Source organism: Trametes versicolor (assembly GCF_000271585.1).
Source record: "Trametes versicolor FP-101664 SS1 unplaced genomic scaffold TRAVEscaffold_10, whole genome shotgun sequence".
Taxonomy (NCBI): Eukaryota; Fungi; Basidiomycota; class Agaricomycetes; order Polyporales; family Polyporaceae; genus Trametes; species Trametes versicolor.
The window spans coordinates 2,236,957-2,254,513 of NW_007360330.1; the positions used below are offsets into that span (position 1 = coordinate 2,236,957).

The following is a 17,557-nucleotide window of genomic DNA, read 5'->3' on the forward strand; positions in this document are numbered from 1 at the left end:
CACCACGCCTGCACCACGCTCAGAAGCCTCAACTAACAGCGATACTACTGCCGGTCTCCATGGTTCAAACTGGACAATGCACTGCGCTCTCATGCGGGATCGTCCCACAGAAAGACGCCGAAGCAGTGCGACCGGTCTCGATACACCGTCCCACGTCCTATCAGCGCGGGGGAGCAGCAAGCGGAGAAGGAGGGTCTCGTGTATCGCGTTAGACCTCCTACGCGCCACCTACGCTTGGCACCCGTTGCTACATATATCAGACATCCCTCCTCGGCACGAGTCCATCCCCATACCACTGCCATGATACTCTACGCTGTGCTGCTGTGTGTGGCTTTTTTGGCGTGGAAGACTCGACGCAGCGTGCGGTCGTCGCTGGAGAAGCTACCTGGACCTCCGGCGGCTTCGTTCTTCGCAGGTATGTTGCTGCTTTTCGTATTTCGACGTAGGTTCTGATCGTCTGCGTAGGCAATGCGCTAGAACTGATGGACAGACATGGGTGGGGGTTTCACGAGCGACTCATGCGCACATACGGCTCAGTCACCAAGCTGCACTGGCTTTTCGGCGTGTGTATTCTCGATGCTGGGTCCAACGCCACAGGCTTGCCACTGACGTCCGCGTTAGGCCCCAGCCCTCTACGTCTACGACCCTTTGGCTTTGCAGCACATTGTGAAAGACATCTCAACCTACGAGGAGCCTTCTTGGTACATACAGTAAGCACCTAGTCCCCTCACAAAGACGTACGCTAAGGTCTGCCTTAGGAGCAATAGTATAATGCTCGGCCCCGGGATTTTGTCCGTCGAAGGTACTACAATTCAGCGCAGTCTCATCCTCTCCTTCATCTTGGATGGAACTCACCGGACACCTGTACAGGTGACACGCATCGCAGGCAGCGGAAGATGCTCACCCCGGTCTTTTCGGCCAAGCACCTACGCAGCGCTGTGCCCGTCTTCTACCAGGTCGTCGACAAGGTAAGGCTTGCCTCGTCATCAGAATTCTGCTCGGCCGCTCAAGCACACGATTTGCTGCCCCTAGCTCGTAGACGCCATCTCCGCCCGTGTGCCAGCAGGTCCCCAGGCGGCAGAAGTTGACGTCTTGAGCTGGATGGGGCGCGCCGCGCTCGAGCTGATCGGCCAATCCGGGATCGGGTGTTCGTTCGACCCTCTGACGGAGGACGTGCCAGATGCCTATACAGAGGCGGTCAAGAACTACGCGTCAGTGCATGCCTGGAAGCTTGTCCATATCTAACGCTTACACGTCACCTGTGCAGACCGATAGCGACCTCACCACAGGTGGTGATGCTCCGGCAGATGGTGCCCGTGCTTAGGCACGCTGGACCGGGCTGGCTCCGACGCTGGGTTGTTCAACGATTTCCCCTTGCTGATGTTCGGCGCCTTGCGGAGATCTCGGACACGCTGCATGAGCGCTCGCTCGAGATATTCCGCGCGAAGAAGGCGGTGATTGAGGCTGGCGGAGACGCGGACGCGATGGACATCATGAGCATTCTGGGTAAGCACCGGTTATTCTCCCTGCTCTCCGGATGTGCTCAAGCAGATCGTGGATGTGTGTAGTCCGGGCCAATATGAACGCGTCTGAGGAAGACAGGCTTCCTGAAGATCAGCTCCTGGGCCAGATGTCGTACGTATACTTCGACGCAGAAAAAGTGTTGCAGTGAATGACGACAACTCCTCATGCAGGTCGATCATCTTCGCAGCGATGGACACGACCTCGAACTCCATGGCTCGCATTCTTCATCTCTTGGCGGAACACCCGGAAGTCCAGGCCAAGCTTCGTCGGGAGGTTCTCGAAGCGAAGGCTCATGGCCAAATGGACTACGACCAGTTACATGCACTGCCATACCTGGATGCGGTATGCCGCGAGACGCTGCGGATGTAAGTCGCCGTATTGCTTCGATCGTGCTCTGTGTCTGATCTGAACGATTTCTTTCAGCGCTCCCGCAGGTGTACAGACGTTCCGCTCGTATGTGCCCCCTTCTCTCCTCTCATACATCCAGGAGAAAGTCATGCTGACATTTTTCCGCAGGGCGTCGAAAGATACGGTTCTCCCACTCTCGCAGCCCGTCCGCGGAACAGACGGGACGCTCATGTCCGAACTCACCATCCCCAAGGGGACGAATCTCTTCCTCGCCATCTGGGCATGCAACCGCACCGAGGAACTTTGGGGCCCCGACGCGCACGAGTGGAAACCAGAGCGGTGGCTGAAGCCCCTGCCCGCGGCTGTAGAGAGCGCGGCGATCCCGGGGGTGTACTCGAACCTGTGAGTGGTAGTCCCCCGAGTCGCTGAGTGGGAGTATGCTGATGCATGTGTGCAGGATGACGTTCTTGGGCGGCGGGCGGTCATGCATGTAAGTAGTCCCATGTTCTTTGTTCTCATTCACACACTCACCGATCATGCTCCCAGTGGTTTCACGTTTTCACAGCTAGAGATGAGTATGTATCTCAGCTTTCTTAAATTGATTGTAGCGCTAACTGGGCGGGTGCAGAGGTCGTCGTCTCCGAGCTGATTGCGAACTTCTCCTTCGAGTCCTCTGACACGCCCGTGGTGTGGAACCTCTCCGGGATAACGTATCCGTCGGTCAGCAAGGAGAGTACGAAGGCTGAGATGTGGCTGCGGGTGCGCCGTCTTCGGGAGGACTAGGCTAGCGACTCGCGAGCTCGCCCGCTCGCAGTGCATATGCAATGAAGTAATCCCGTTTCACTATCACCATGGCAAATGGGCGTTGGTGGTTCTCGAAACGCGTCCGAGTAACCTCTGAGCGCTGCGCAGCCACAGGATCCATCTGCACGTCGACGGGTAAGGTGTCCAATCAGATCCGCCTGCAGGATTTGCAAAGTGCACACAGCCGAGGGACCATCATGGGAGGAAGCCGCATAGAGTTCTGGGACCCGTGCCCAGCAAGCTCCCGAGTTTCCCCAAGGGCTCCGCATTATAAGAGCGTCTTTGGTGTCACTTATACTCGCCAGCTTCTGCAGGACTCGTCTGCTGCTTAACTCCCGCCATGATACTGTATGCTGCGCTTCTCTGTGCGGCCATCTTCATGTGGAGGAGGCTGCGTACTCCGCGATTCTCGTTGGACAAAGTACCTGGACCTCCATCAGGGTCCTTCCTATTGGGTATGTCTCTATTTTGTGCTGCGTACTGAATGCGATGAGTATAGCTTACCTTTCTTTCAGGCAACGCGCTCCAGCTATCTGACAGACAGGGCTGGGATTTTCATGCAAGTATCGCGCAGAAGTACGGACCTGTGATCAAAATACATTGGCTGTTCGGTGTATGTCCCATTTCTTGAAGCCTGAGGCTCGGTCGTGTTCTGGCGCTGCTGCGTTCACACTGATAGTCTTTGTAGACCTCAGGGCTGTATATCTTTGACCCGCTGGCAATGAGCCATGTCATCAAAGACACGGCAAAGTACGACGAGCCCTCCTGGTATATCGAGTGAGTGATGCATTTAGGTCCCGCTCTCACATACGGCACGTTCTAACCCTGCCAACTTGAAAGGACCAACCACATGATGCTGGGCCCGGGGATTCTCTCTGTCGCGGGTACGACATGCAATATTCTACAGGTCATTGCGACTGCTGACCACCGTCACGTCCGGCTGCGTAGGAGACACGCACAAGAGGCAACGGAAGATGCTCACCCCAGTATTTTCAGCCAAGCATCTCCGCACCGTCGTGCCTATCTTCTACCGGGTCACCGACAAGGTACGACCTTCCGCATCGCCGCCGCATATATTATCTTCGTTGTTGATTCATGTGGAACATGCAGCTCATAGAAGCCATCTCTTCTCGTGTGCCGACGCACGCTAAGGGAACGAACGTCGACGTCCTAGGCTGGATGAGCCGTGCCGCGCTGGAATTGATCGGTCAAGCCGGGATTGGCTACTCGTTCGACCCGTTGACCGAAGATAAACCAGATGCATACGCCGATGCGGTGAAGAACTTTGCGTGCGTATCACCGTTCTGGATGTTTCTGCGGGGGCTGAGACTTTACCTGTCTTTGCACAGACCAGTCACGACCGCCTCTGAGATCCTACTCCTCCGGCAGTTGGCGCCATTCCTAGAGCGACTTGGCCCGGCCTGGCTTCATCGCTGGGTCATGGAGATGGTACCCGTGCGCAACGTGCGGCGTACTGTCCAGATTACAGATACTCTGTACGAACGTTCCCTGGAGATCTTCCGAACGAAGAAGGCTGCGCTCGAAGCGGGCGAAGATACCGATGCGAAGGACATCATGAGCATCCTGCGTACGTGCGGTTATTTCTTCTGTATATTTCCTCCGTGTCACCTTTGTCACCTTGCATAGTCCGAGCGAACATGGAGGCGTCAGGTGATGACCAGCTCCCGGAGGACCAGCTCCTGGGCTAGATGTCGTACGGTTTTCCTTGTACCTCTGAAACGCGCTGCATGTAAATGACGCTAATGGCAGGACTATCATCTTCGCCGCGATGGACACTACGTCAAACGCCATGTCGCGCACGCTGCAGCTCCTTGCGGAGAACCCGGAGGTGCAAACAAAATTGCGGCGCGAGATTGCCGACGCGAAGCTCGCTGCCGGCGGACACCTCAACTACGACCAGCTTCACGCGCTGTCGTACTTGGACGCCGTGTGTCGTGAGACGCTGCGACTGTGAGGAACTGTGTTCATATCGGGCTACGATCCTAGGTAGCTGACATTTGTTTCAGCCATCCTCCAGGTCCACAGGCTATCCGAGTGTACGTCTCCGCCCTCCGCTTCCGTCTGACTTCTTTGTGTCTGACGGCATGTTCAGGGCATTGGAGGATACCGTCCTCCCGATCTCCCATCCCGTCCGCGCAACAGACGGGACGCTCCTCCATGAAGTTGCAGTGCCTTGCGGGACCAACATCTTCGTCAGCGTCCTCGGGTGCAACCGCAATGAGGCACTCTGGGGCTCTGACGCCGGTGAGTGGAAGCCTGAGAGGTGGCTTGCGCCCCTTCCCGCGGCGCTGGAGAGCGCGGCCATCCCGGGGGTATACTCGAACCTGTAAGTGTGGGGTTTATGAGCGCGTCGACATGCTCTTACTTGAAGCTCATGCGCGTGTACAGGATGACGTTCTTGGGTGGTGCACGGTCATGCATGTAAGCCTTCGATGCCTCGTGTTGTTCTCAGATATGCTCACTTATGAACTCGCAGCGGCTTCACATTCTCGCAGCTTGAGATGAGTGAGTAGATACTTGCGAGCCCAAATCGTTCTTCTATGCTCATGCTCACCTTGAATACAGAGGTCGTCCTGTCCGAGATGATTGCTAACTTCACGTTCGCGCCCTCGGAGAAACCCGTCGTCTGGAACCTCTCCGGCATTTCGTACCCGACCGTCAGCGCCGAAAGCACAAAGCCAGAGCTGTGGCTGAACGTGGGAGTAGTGCGCGAAGGTTAGGACGGCTCACGCGAAAATATAAACGCTGTAGAATCTACACGGTAAGTCGAGTTCCCCGTAGATATGACACGATGCGCTGGAGGTTGACTAGACGTTCACGATGTTACTAGATCTAGCTCGGACGGATGACCAGGCCTAACTAATAATCACCGCTCTTATTTCCACTTTGAGAGGTCCTAGCAGCGCGTGCAGTCCTGTTCGGAGATAGCAAGCATGCCCTTTACCTGCAGCTTCGGCGTGTTTAGGGAGGCGTGTTTTCGAACGACGAAGATCGAACTGCCTTCCAGTCGAACGTCTTCAGGTTGTCAAATGACAGCGGCAGGCTCGACGCTAACGTAAGATTGCGACAATCGGAGGCTAAGATGAATACTCTTCCGCAAGGAGTGATGGGACTGCCAGACTCTGAAGGGCTCCCGGAAGAATGTGGCGGGCGGAGGCGACAAGGAGAGCGCCTAGAGAGAGATTCTTGCGCCACACCTTGTGGTCCTATGGGCGTCTATTACACACAGCGCACAACAGGCGCCCGCTATGTGTCTGGGCGGCTCTCTCTCGATTTTACGCTCATGTACTGAACCTCGTTGCCCTCAATGCGCCTGCTGTATGGGAACATGCTAGGGAGAGTACGCTCTGATGATGACTTTATTTGCGTAGTCGGGTACGTGAATTCCCAGAGGTTCGCCCTTCAGCTCCAGCTTTCACTGACGGCTCGCACAGGCTTCGGGTTGGAATTCGAATCCAGAGAGTTGTACCGGTGTTTGACACCCCAATCTCGAGTGGTCATGTTTCCTGTCACATGTCAAGCCAAAAACTCATCTCAGGGGCTGTCTTATCTCACAGTTCACAGGCTGCAGAAACTTTGACCGCTGTTTATGTAGTTCTCTCTTCTACGAATGCTCCCGGGTGCTAAGCGGCAGAAGGGGCGCCGTGGCTGCATATACCTTTCTATGGACATACCAGGCGTTTGTCTGTATGCCGATGGTCCATTTTGGCGTTTCGAAAACTCACGCTCCGGAACCCGCGAGCACTTCGCAGTCAGGCGACAGAAGAACGCTGCTTCGGTCTGGGTAAGGTTCGTCATGTTCGAGTTTTTAACGCTGGGAAACGAATCGTTAAAACTGTTCCCATCACTCCCTCCAGATTACAGTTCGACACCCCACCCATGGCTCTCATCGCTGTTCCAACGATGCTGATTGCTCTGAGTTTCGCTCTCGTCGCAGCGGCGGTTCTTTGGGCGCACAGAGTGCGCTCGAAGCTTCCTCTCCCTCCGGGTCCTCGACCGCTACCCTTCATAGGAAATCTGTTCGACATGCCGAAGAAGCATCTCGCTCCTGCCTTGCGAGAACTGGGAGAAAAATATGGTGGGCGGAATATAATCACTACCCCGTGTCCTCGGTCTAATATCATTTCTGGACTCAGGCGAGCTGACATATCTCAACATCCTCGGCCAGCCCATGATCATACTCAATTCGTATGAGGCCGCTGTAGGGCTTCTAGAAAGTCGCTCTGCGAACACGTCGGACAGGCCCGGAGTCGTCATGGCTGAGCTGTGAGTTGGGCTGCCTATAGAATCATTAGTCCCCCGGGCCTGACAGGACTCTTCCGGAATTTAGGACCGGGTATATGTGGGTATTCGCGGTTCTGGGATACACCCAAGCATGGCGAACGCGCCGCAGGCTCTTCCACACATTCTTCCAGCGAAGCGTCATTCCGGAATATCGCCCAGTGCACTCGGGCCAATGCCGCCGCTTCCTGCACAGGCTACTTACTACCCCAGAAGACTTCATGTCTCTCTCCCGCCAGTACGTGACCGCTGCTACATACATGCGCTTTATATCCAAATGTCTGAGACCATTGCTTCGCAGGTTGTTCGGTGAGACGATTATGTCCGTGGTATATGGAATCGCGATCGCCGAGCACAACGACCCGTACGTCTCCCTTGCCGAGAAGGCGACGCACGTCTTCGGCAAGATCACCATCCCGGGCCAATACCCAGTGGAATCCTTGCCGTTCCTCAGGCATATCCCCTCTTGGTTTCCTGGCGCTGGGTTCAAGCGGGATGCGCTACGGTGGTCGGAGGTCGTATCGGCCGCGCGGAACGTGCCTTACGATGCCGCAATGGACGCTTTCGTATGCCACCTCTCGGTATGATTTGTGCAGCGACTGAAGTGATTTTAGGCGCGAGGAACTGCCGGCCCTTCTGTGGTCACGACCATGGTGGAGAATGCGGTGCGCGAGCACGGGGATGTGTCCCCGCAGGATGACGGGTGCTTCAGGGACATTGCCGGACTCGCATACCTCAGTCAGTACCTCATTTGAACTCTAGCCTCCTCCTGAGCTGACATGTAGCGCATCTTCCAGCCGGGGCGGATACAGTAGGTTTTTAGTCCTAGCTTCCAGTGTGTTGTCTCTTCTCTGAGATGCCTTACTACAGTCCGTCTTTTCCACGCAAGCGATGTTTCTGGCGATGGTCATGTATCCCGACGCGCAGAAGAAAGCCCAGCAGGAGCTAGACGCGGTCCGGCAGGGTGTACGTTGTGGACTCTTGAAGGCAAGTGGTAGAGCATTAGCTCTGGTACGGTGGAGGTTAAATATACATTCACAGCGATCGGTGATATGTCTAGGTACAAAAAACTCCGCCCTTATACCGCATCACTTCGAAAGATCCTGATAGCGCATGGTCGTTCGGGCGCCTGGTACGCTTCATCATGGGCGCTAGTTGGACTGAGTGACCGAGCCTGGCTTCTCCGAGTCCCGGCCCCCGCTCTCGAGTTTACGCTCATGCACCAGCAGACCTGGTCTCTCGGTTCTCCTCCTGGCTCTCTTGGCCTCCAGTGGCCTACTTGAATACGGAATGTCGGAGAGGTCTTGTCTTTGGCAGTGGCCGTATGCATGTGCTACCAGTGTTGGACACTCCAAGCTACAGCGGTCAGTGTTTCTTTCCCCCATCAAGGAAGAAGTGCATCGTAGCGTCTGTTTCATTTGAAATTGTACAGAATGAAAGAAGGCAGTGACTGGTCTTCTCGTAAGCATAGTTGTTTATCCCAAGAATCCTCAGCGCTCAACCTCAATAGGAACATCGTAGCTGCATACACCTCTCCATGGCCATGCGAAACGTTTGCTGGTACGTTGAGGGTCCAGTTTTGCATTTCGATAGTACACTCCTGAGGAACCAGGCCTTCATCGCGGTCAGGCGATAGAGTAAGTCCTCGAGTCCCTGTTTTGTCTCAAAGATGCCGACTACCGCATTTACGACGCAGATAGCGCGGAAGTCGCGAAGGCGGCTATATAGCGCAACGACAGCGTGGAACAGTTGCAATGAGCGGGCCGGCTCGGACAAAGTTGCTCAATGACTTGCAAGTGAGTCCAGAATCTCCCTCCAATGTATCACCATTGAAGAGGGGCCGACAAGGACAGGACTGGTTCCCGTATTGTATGTATCAACAGATTATTCCCCGCATCTGCGGTACGCCCTACGACTAACATCTCGTATGGCTACTAAACCACGCTCCGAATGTACGGAAGAGCATCCAGGCCTGCCAAAGAACCTTAGACCCGTGTCCATCGGTGTGCTCCCGACGCGTTCAATTTGAATGCGCCGGCGACTTAAAGTCGCACCGAACGCCCTTCCTGAAAGCCTTATCTTGCTGCATCGTCCATTCATCCTTCCCCATCAAGCTGCACCCGCTCAACTACCACCATGATACTGTACGCTGCAATTCTCTGCATGACATTCTTTCTGTGGAAGAGATTTCGCCTTGCGCGGTGTCCGTTGGATAAAGTGCCGGGTCCCCTGCGAGGGTCCTTCCTACTTGGTATGCATCCATATGCGACGTACCGATATAAAAAGCTCAATTCACCCCCAGGAAACGCCCTCCAGATGTCTGGTCGGCATGCTTGGGATTTTCACGCACAAATCGCGCAGAGATATGGACCTGTGGTCAAAGTGCATTGGCTGTTCGGTGTATGTGCGGTTGAGCGGCGAGCCGGCGCTGCGCTAACGTCTTCGCGCTGACACTTAACATTTGTAGACCTCAGGGCTCTATGTCTTCGATCCGCTAGCATTGAATCAGATCGTCAAGGATGAGGGAAAATACGACGAGCCGGAATGGTATACTCAGTAAGAGATGTTATTTTATGTTTTGGAGCGCAATATGTTTTAACACCTGCGAAAGGACGATTCACATGATGTTGGGCCCGGGGCTCCTCTCAGTCACCGGTTCGATACATTTGCCTCGCATCGTATAAACGCGACTGCTCATCGCCCCCTTAACCACGTAGGAGACACGCACAAGAAGCAGAGGAAGATGATCAACCCGGTGTTCTCGGCCAAGCATCTCCGTACCGTCGTACCCATCTTCTACCGTGTTACCGATAAGGTAATGTTTGCCGCATCGCTGCCTGCACCACTCTTTATCTGGCTAACTATGTACCTCGCGTAGCTCATGCAAGCTATCTCCTCTCGCGTACCGACACACGCTGAGGGAACGGACGTCGAGATTCTAGGCTGGATGAGCCGTGCTGCTTTGGAGCTGATCGGTTTAGCGGGGATTGGATATTCGTTCGACCCGCTGACTGAAGATGTTCAAGATGCGTACGCAGAAGCGGTGAAGTACTTTGTGTGCGTGTCATTTTTATCGCATTCGCTGTCTGGGTTGAAGGAGCATCTGCACAGACTGTACTCGACGTTACCGGACGTGTTACTGCTGAGGCAGGTCTCGCCGTATCTCGGACATCTTGGACCTGCCTGGATGCGCCGTTGGATTATGGAAAATCTGCCCGTACCCAATATTCGGCGCCTTGTCCAGATTACGGACACGCTGTACGAACGCTCCCTCGAGATATTTCGAGCGAAGAGGGCCGCGATCGAAGCCGGAGATGATACCGATGCTAATGACATCATGAGCATCTTGCGTGCGTGCTCTATCTTCTTGTAAATGACCTATTATGTCATCGCTTTTACAGTGCGAGAGAACATGAAGGCGTCCGATGAAAACCGTCTACCGGAAGATCAACTCCTCGGCCAAATGTCGTACGTTCTCTCCAGGGCTCTGCAGAACATTGTACTCGGTTACGATGACATCAATCATAGGACCATCATATTCGCGGCAATGGACACCACATCGGGCGCCTTGACGCGCACACTGCAGCTCCTTGCGGAGCACCCGGAAGTGCAAACGAAGCTCCGGTGCGAGATTCTCGAGGCTAAAGCCGCCGGCAACGACCTGGATTACGATCAGCTGCACGCTCTACCCTACTTGGACGCCGTGTGCCGTGAGACCCTGCGACTGTAAGGAGTCCGTCCTATCCACCGTCTGATAGCAGTAGCTCATGGCGGTAAAGTCACCCTCCAGTCCCGCAAGCTTTCCGGAAGTACGTAGCTTTTCACTCTTGTCAGACCCTTGTTTATGGGTCTAATCTTGGTCCTAGGACAGTAGAAGACGCCGTCCTGCCGCTCTCTCATCCGATTCGCGCGACGGACGGGACGCTACTCCACGAGCTCACTGTACCGCGTGGAACGGACATCTTCATTAGTATCCTGGCATGCAACCGTAGCAACGCGCTATGGGGAACCGACGCAGAGGAGTGGAAGCCCGAGCGCTGGCTTGCACCTCTCCCTGAAGCGCTAGAGAGTGCGGGAATTCCTGGGGTCTACTCGAACATGTGAGCGCAGGACTCATTAACCCAACCCTTTTGCTGAAGGCTCATGCATGTGAGTAGGATGACGTTCATGGGCGGTCCACGGGCATGCATGTGAGCCTCTGATGCCATTTCTTCTCCTGTGTCTTTGACTGAGATGTTTTTCGCGACTAATCTGCAGCGGCTTCACGTTCTCGCAGCTGGAGATGAGTAAGTCAACAACCATGCATCCTGCCCATATACATGTGCTCATACTTATCTTATCGCAGAAGTTGTCCTTTCCGAGATGATCGCCAACTTCACGTTCGCGCCTTCGGAGAAACCCATCATCTGGAACTTCTCAGGGGTGTCTTATCCCAGTGTCAGCGTAGAAAGCGCGAAGCAAGAGCTCTGGCTCACGGTGAGGACACTCCACGAGGGGTAAGACGGCGTCCGCGGAAGAGTGTGCGCTGTGCCAAGTGCACTATGGTATGTGATCATCGCCACGCCCGTGTACGGTGCGGTCACTGAACTCGAGAACTAAACGTTCAGCAGGAGTAAAGTACACGCAATTATTGATGTCACCGTGTCTCCCTCTCCACGCCCGTCGTATCAGGTTTGTCACCGAATCAAGGCAACACACGGCTTGTACGCGCTTTCAGGTCGGTCCTGTGGGTGTAGGAAATCCGGGATTGCGCGGCCACTGCGTGAGCGTGAGTTTACGAATGCAGTGCAAACGCCCGAGCTAGCATGGGTACACTATTGCAGTACCTGGCGTTCAAACGCTTTATGGTTTTGGCGGCGTAGTCATCCTTCTTTCCTCTAACATAAATGGTAGACCTTATATGGCACGGCCCCTTCGCGTATAGTCACTAGCATGCTACCGTCTGTCCATCCGTATCGTCCTGCAGTTTTTATACTCTCGCGGCGGTGAACACTGCAGACTCACTACTATCTTCCTTCTTTGGCTACGCACATAGTGCCACATATTTGTCGAGCCTCCTCGCGTTATATGCGATCCAGGAACAAGATTCGGCCGTCCATCGAACTTGCACTATTGCACTGGCGGCGTGTGGCAGACCGTCTCATCCCCGACGTCCACCTTCTCTGTCACATGCTACCTATATCTACTTTCTGTCACGCCGGCCGTAGCTCACGCTCTCTCAGACGACGCCCTCGCCATCTTCGCCATACCGGTCGTATAGCTCCTCTTCATGTGAGTTTTCTCCATGTTCTGTACGACCATCGATACCCGCATGGCTGACATCCACTAGGCCCATGTCTGAGACCTCAAATGCCGTGGCAACTAATACGTCTACGTCATCTTTCTTCACAGCACTCGTCTTCCATGCGGCAGTCTTCGGCATTGAACTGGCCATTTTCACCGTCGTCCGTCCTTTCTTTCCCGCAATATATCAACCGCGGACCTACGTTCCAAACGGTTTGTGAGTTTTTGCACATTTCTTCTGTATAATGTTGCTTGGAGTATCGTGGAATGTTCTCGCATGGCACGGAGCCTATGAGATGGACACCACGAGGCCGACCGCCCCCTTCAAGTTTCTGCGATATCCCCACCCACTCTGGCGAAGTTACGCGTGAGAGTGCGGCTTGCTGATATACATGCTTGTAGACGTCGCGCACCTGAAATGTCTACAAAGATGTTCTCCTGGCCAACGGCTGTGCTCATGGCGGACTTCCGCAAAATTCGCGTTAAAACAGGATTGGACGCGTACTTCTTCGTGCGGTTCTTGCGGATGATATTTCGGCTCCTTGTTCCTATTTGGATCGTCTCGTGGGTCGTACTGCTTCCTGTCACCGGCGTTCGCTCCGACCCCGATGGGCTTACCGGTCTGGACCGCTTCACATTTGGAAACATACCGCTTACTCAACAGTCTCGCTATGCCGCGCATGTCATTCTTGCGTGGGTCTTCACCAGTAAGTGCCATGTTATCCAACGAAGCTCCCTGAAGCTAATTTAGCATTAAACAGTATGGATTGGGCGGAGCATTCGCTACGAGATGAGACACTTCGTTATTACCCGTCAGAGATGGCTCATGAAGCCCGAGAACGCGTCGTCCCCCATGCGCAGCACTGTCCTCATTACTGGTGTACCGCGGGACTACCTTACGGAGTCCGCCCTGACCAAGCTGTTCTCTCACCTACCCGGCGGTGTTCGCAAAGTCTGGCTCAACCGGTATGGTTTTCCTACATTCTGCACAGTTCTTTGATAGACGAGATTCTTAGAGACTTGAAGGATATGCCGTACATTTATGAACGTCGGTTGAGCGCAGCAAAGAAGCTCGAAGCCGCGGAAACCAGTCTTGTGTGCACTGCCGTGAAGCTCCACAACAAGAAGCAGATGACGCACGCGAAGGCTTTCAGGAATGTAGGCCAAAGACATCCACGTATTCACATCGATGCGACTAACTATGTACTCATTCTCGCAGACGGAGCCCCGGGTCTTCTGCACTGAGCAAGACAAATCGTTTTTGACGGATATCCTTGTGCCGAAGAACAAACGCCCCTCGCACCGCCTGCCCGTGTTCTCTTGGATGTCGTTTTCGCTCCCGTTCATAGGCAAGAAGGTGGATACGATCGAATGGGCTCGCCAGGAGCTCACCGAGACCAACCAGGCCCTGCGTCAGGCGCGCCATCAGCTCGCGCGCGACGTCTCAATGACCACGGATTTGCCCGGAGAGCACACCCACGATCCGGACGTGTTCAGTGCGGATCCGGATACAGCGCAGACCTACCCACCGCTCAACTCAGCATTTATACTGTTCAACAACCAGATGGCGGCGCACATGGCGGCGCAGGTACTCACGCATCACATGCCGTACAGGATGACGTCCAAGAGTGTCGGTGTCGCGCCCGGGGATGTGGTATGGAGCAACCTCAACATGAACCCGTACGAGGTGTGCATCCGCACTGCAATTAGCTGGGCCGTCACGATCAGCCTGGTTATTGCATGCGCCATCCCTGGTAGGTCGCTCCCTGTGAGACAAGCGTGATATTTGAGCTTAAAGGCTGACTACTTCTGGGATTGCAGTCGCGTTCGTTGGTGCGGTATCGAATATCCATTCTCTCTGCACTACCTATGTGTGGCTGGCGTGGCTATGTGATCTGCCCCCCGTCGTTGGCGGCCTCATCTCTGGTATCCTATCTCCGGCGTTGCTCACGGTTCTCAACATGCTGCTTCCGATAATTCTGCGGCGGCTTGCACGGTTCGAAGGGGCTACACGGAAGACGGGGATTGAGCTCAGCTTGATGAGGCGCTATTTCCTCTTCCAAGTCGTCGTAAGTGCCGTGTGCATGGTCGGTCAACGTCGAGGTTACTTACCGTGTGTCCTATGAGTAGAACTCATTCCTCGTCGTCACTGTTTCGTCAGGTGTCGTCGCCTCATGGTCCGACCTTCTCCACAAGCCCGCCTCGATTCCTGCCTCGCTCGCGCAGAATATCCCTAGGGCTTCAAACTTCTTCCTCACGTACGAGTGTATATGGATGCTTCCGCAGACTGTTACTGATACTTTCCAGGTATATCGTCCTTCAAGGGTTGTCGGGGACTGCGTCCGGCTTCCTGCAGCTCGTGCCACTTGTCTTGTACTATGCAAAGTTGTTCGTACTCGGGTCTACCCCTCGCTCTATCCACTGCATCAAATACACTCTGCGCTCCGTAGCATGGGGCACCCTATTCCCCTCTATCACGGTACTTGTTGTCATCAGTACGTTTCGCGTAAATAAAAGTCTATGAAATGCGCTCACCCTTTCCGCAGCCTTTGCATACGGTATCATCTCCCCGATCATCAACGGCCTCTCAGCGGTCACGTTCTTCCTGTTTTACCAGATGTACAAGTACCTCTTCATATGGCAGATTGGCGGAGAGAAGGCGAGTGAGACGGGCGGAATGTTTTTCCCGCGCGCGATCCAGCACGTCTTCGTCGGCCTATATATCCAGCAGATATCCCTCGCAACACTCCTCTTTCTCGCCGAGGACGCCGAAGGAGAACAGAGCGCCGTTGCGGAGGGTGTGCTGATGATTGTCCTAGTCGTGTTCACTGTGAGTCGCTTCGATATTACCTCCTTCGCTGCCTCTACTCACCTATGCGCGCAGGCCCTCTTCCACATTATCATCAACAACTCGTACGGCGTGTTGGAACACTACTTGCCACTTACCCTTGCCGATACAATGCACCAGAAGGGAGCGACGACAGACCCGACCTGTACTTCGGTTGCGCCGCCAGAGGAGCCCGATGATTTCGCCTCGTATGTGGAGCACATCGGACGCGAACGCACGACGGCTGCTGAATTGGGCGTCGTTAGCACCGCGAAATTGGAGGGTCCGCAGATAATGGTCTTAGGCGTGGATGAGGAGACAGGCCTGGAGGACTGCTATCACCCAGCAAGCGTCGACCCTGAGCCGATCATCTGGATTCCCCGTGATCCGTTCGGGCTGGCAGAGGCGGAGGAGCGTTCGATGCGGGCGGCGGGTATCGAGGCGTCGTCGCAAAACGCAGTCGTAGATGCGGAGGGGCATGTGGACGTTACGGGACCGCGACCGCGCCCGGTGCGGCGGCAACTGGATGCTGTTTGATACGCACTGTGTCGTCACCATGTAGTTATGGTATACCCGCATCGGAGGGGTTATGGTTTTGGTACACAACGCACCGCAGGAGCGGGCTCATACAGCCTGAGGTGTATCAGATACACGCGGAAGGATGACCTCGCAAGGCCCGAGGAAGACGAAGTCTGCTAGGGCGTCCCGCTTTCCCGGCTCGATATTGAAGACGGCGACCGTGCCGCCGTGCTCCTTCACTTTGGCAGAAAAAGTGGCAGCAGGGTGGACCTGTATCGGAACATATCAGCAAGAGCAACACCGACAAATGCAAGACGGCCTACCACCGCAGACGTCCCGACGACAACGCACACATCTGCGCTGTCGACAATCCGCATGACCTCGTCGATCTGCTGCGGCACCTCGGTGAACCAGACGACATCTGGCCTTGCGAGCGCGCCGCACTTCGCGCAGCGCGGGAGCTCTTCCACAGGGATGTCCGGGTCGATATCAGACCCTGCCTTCTCCTGCTTGACGCCAGCAAGGCGCGCCTCCGCCCACGATCTCGCCTCAGCAGGGGTTCGCTTCGAGCTTTTGGGCGCAGGTGCCGCTTGCGGCTCGTCCGATGCACCGCTCACGAGCAGCTCGGTGCCCGCCAGCGCCGGGCAGATCGGGGAGTTCAGATCGAGCTCGCGGTGTCTACATTGTTAGCTCGCGCAGAGCACGCCCCGGATGTGGCCGTGCATTTCAATGAGCAACGGGTCGTTGCGGTGCTGCGGACCAGCAGTGGTTGCCGAGAAGGGGTTGGGTCTTCCGGCTTCAGTGTTCGCGTGCTCGATCGCACGCCGATCGAGACCGTCGATGTTTTGGGTGATCAATGTGAACGAAAAGTCGGGAGTGAGCCTGTGTCGAAGCTCAGGAAGGGTGAATCTGGCTAGTGCGATGTGCGCTGGGTTGGGCGTCGCCTTGAACATCCTGTAGCAACCGTTGGTCAGCTAAATCCCAGCCCTGAAGTAGACGCCACGCACCTCTCCCTCAAGAAGTGGTGAAACTGCCAGATTCTGGATGGGTTGCCGATAAACGTGGCTGGAGTGGACAACGAGAGAGCGTCGTGCTTACGCCATACCCCGTCTTTACCTCAAAAGATAGGTACACCTATCAAATACTGTGTATCAGCCATGCAATGTAAAGTATTTATTGCTGAATAAACCCCACCTGAGCCTGCGGATAGTCCCGCGCCCGCCAGGACAACGATACGTTTGGCTGTAGACAGGATGTCGCGAAATGCTTGAATTTTGCCATCAAGTTCACCGTTATCTATACCTTCTCGTGGTTGGGATTCAGGCATCGATTGTGTGTTGTCCTTATGCTCCAGAATATTGGTCTCTTCGTTGGGATGTCGGCGTAAAGGATGAAACTACCATACCAGTTCGGAATATCAGTTTGCGTGGCGGCACGAAAAGCGGAGTCATATGGGCGCCTATTCAACTACGCAAGTCTACAAGCGCCCATCGTCCTGTACACGTGGCAAAAAGACTGCAACTCCTCTCCACCCGTGTCGCTCCGCTGCAGGGCCCACCACTCTTTCCCGGTATCTACTTCATCCTCAGAACATCTAGGCCCAATAGATTCCGGATCCTGAGAAGTTGTATGACAAGCTGCAACTCCCTCGCAACCTTTAACAGCATCCTAGTATGACACCAGGATGACAATGTGAGCTTCAAGTTCCGAGCTTCATAGGTTATATTTCCGCTACATACGAAGAGAAATTCGCGGCCTCATGACCTTTATCCGCGGGTTACGGGCTACAGATACTCCAATTGCTTCTCATCGCGGCGGGCGGTCATCTGGCCCGTAGTTTCAAAGAAGGAAGTCTCCGCTCAGTGCTTCAGTGCCATCGGGGACGCCATTTTTTTTTTACACTATTGGCCTACGTCTGCTCTCTAGACAGCTCATGTCTCATAAGCGACG

At 54.9% G+C, this 17,557-nt stretch overlaps 7 protein-coding genes across 7 annotated transcripts; 6 read left to right on the forward strand and 1 right to left on the reverse strand.

The window, feature by feature from the left end:
* Positions 1–23: 23 nt before the first annotated feature.
* Positions 24–2,758, forward strand: TRAVEDRAFT_173034 (cytochrome P450). Its single transcript, XM_008044270.1, has 14 exons — positions 24–415; positions 466–563; positions 622–710; positions 759–802; positions 871–968; positions 1,033–1,211; positions 1,268–1,506; positions 1,569–1,635; positions 1,695–1,889; positions 1,948–1,977; positions 2,041–2,274; positions 2,330–2,362; positions 2,419–2,447; positions 2,501–2,758. Exons 1-14 carry the CDS (start codon positions 301–303, stop codon positions 2,653–2,655), a joined length of 1,605 nt encoding a protein of 534 aa, XP_008042461.1. The 5' UTR covers positions 24–300; the 3' UTR covers positions 2,656–2,758.
* A 258-nt stretch (positions 2,759–3,016) lies between these two features.
* On the forward strand, positions 3,017–4,385 carry TRAVEDRAFT_51436 (cytochrome P450; the record flags this gene model as incomplete). Its single annotated transcript, XM_008043873.1, has 8 exons — positions 3,017–3,131; positions 3,192–3,289; positions 3,365–3,453; positions 3,517–3,560; positions 3,625–3,722; positions 3,787–3,965; positions 4,026–4,264; positions 4,324–4,385. The coding sequence occupies 8 exons, from the start codon at positions 3,017–3,019 to the stop codon at positions 4,383–4,385; spliced, it is 924 nt and encodes a 307-aa protein (XP_008042064.1).
* Positions 4,386–4,486: 101 nt separating this feature from the next.
* Positions 4,487–5,417, forward strand: TRAVEDRAFT_51437 (cytochrome P450; the record flags this gene model as incomplete). The annotated part of the gene is made up of 6 exons (XM_008043874.1): positions 4,487–4,647; positions 4,704–4,733; positions 4,790–5,023; positions 5,086–5,118; positions 5,174–5,202; positions 5,263–5,417. 6 exons carry the CDS (start codon positions 4,487–4,489, stop codon positions 5,415–5,417), a joined length of 642 nt encoding a protein of 213 aa, XP_008042065.1.
* Positions 5,418–6,576: 1,159 nt separating this feature from the next.
* Positions 6,577–8,261, forward strand: TRAVEDRAFT_23031 (cytochrome P450; the record flags this gene model as incomplete). The annotated part of the gene is made up of 9 exons (XM_008043572.1): positions 6,577–6,775; positions 6,834–6,963; positions 7,028–7,216; positions 7,280–7,544; positions 7,593–7,716; positions 7,764–7,789; positions 7,849–7,944; positions 8,039–8,110; positions 8,208–8,261. The coding sequence occupies 9 exons, from the start codon at positions 6,577–6,579 to the stop codon at positions 8,259–8,261; spliced, it is 1,155 nt and encodes a 384-aa protein (XP_008041763.1).
* Positions 8,262–9,141: 880 nt separating this feature from the next.
* Positions 9,142–11,478, forward strand: TRAVEDRAFT_130338 (cytochrome P450; the record flags this gene model as incomplete). Its single annotated transcript, XM_008044271.1, has 14 exons — positions 9,142–9,229; positions 9,281–9,378; positions 9,446–9,534; positions 9,590–9,633; positions 9,696–9,793; positions 9,857–10,035; positions 10,090–10,328; positions 10,380–10,446; positions 10,507–10,704; positions 10,758–10,787; positions 10,845–11,078; positions 11,136–11,168; positions 11,236–11,264; positions 11,324–11,478. 14 exons carry the CDS (start codon positions 9,142–9,144, stop codon positions 11,476–11,478), a joined length of 1,581 nt encoding a protein of 526 aa, XP_008042462.1.
* Positions 11,479–12,311: 833 nt separating this feature from the next.
* On the forward strand, positions 12,312–15,625 carry TRAVEDRAFT_130316 (DUF221-domain-containing protein; the record flags this gene model as incomplete). Its single annotated transcript, XM_008044272.1, is given in 10 exon segments — positions 12,312–12,478; positions 12,664–12,968; positions 13,023–13,227; positions 13,278–13,464; positions 13,481–14,015; positions 14,083–14,330; positions 14,392–14,519; positions 14,569–14,756; positions 14,808–15,091; positions 15,146–15,625. 10 exon segments carry the CDS (start codon positions 12,312–12,314, stop codon positions 15,623–15,625), a joined length of 2,727 nt encoding a protein of 908 aa, XP_008042463.1.
* An 87-nt stretch (positions 15,626–15,712) lies between these two features.
* On the reverse strand, positions 15,713–16,710 carry TRAVEDRAFT_51440 (DHS-like NAD/FAD-binding domain-containing protein; the record flags this gene model as incomplete). Its single annotated transcript, XM_008043875.1, has 5 exons — positions 15,713–15,877; positions 15,931–16,285; positions 16,346–16,561; positions 16,615–16,647; positions 16,706–16,710. The coding sequence occupies 5 exons, from the start codon at positions 16,708–16,710 to the stop codon at positions 15,713–15,715; spliced, it is 774 nt and encodes a 257-aa protein (XP_008042066.1).
* Positions 16,711–17,557: the final 847 nt, after the last annotated feature.

What these genes read in the sequence shown, in the direction of transcription:
- TRAVEDRAFT_173034 (XM_008044270.1), top strand. Translation starts at nt 301, where the DNA reads ATGATACTCTACGCTGTGCTGCTGTGTGTGGCTTTTTTGGCGTGGAAG. An exon ending in TCTACCAGGTCGTCGACAAG is followed by an intron (nt 969 to 1,032) that starts GTAAGGCTTGCC and finishes TGCTGCCCCTAG; the next exon opens with CTCGTAGACGCCATCTCCGC. An exon ending in GGCGGCGGGCGGTCATGCAT is followed by an intron (nt 2,363 to 2,418) that starts GTAAGTAGTCCC and finishes TCATGCTCCCAG; the next exon opens with TGGTTTCACGTTTTCACAGC.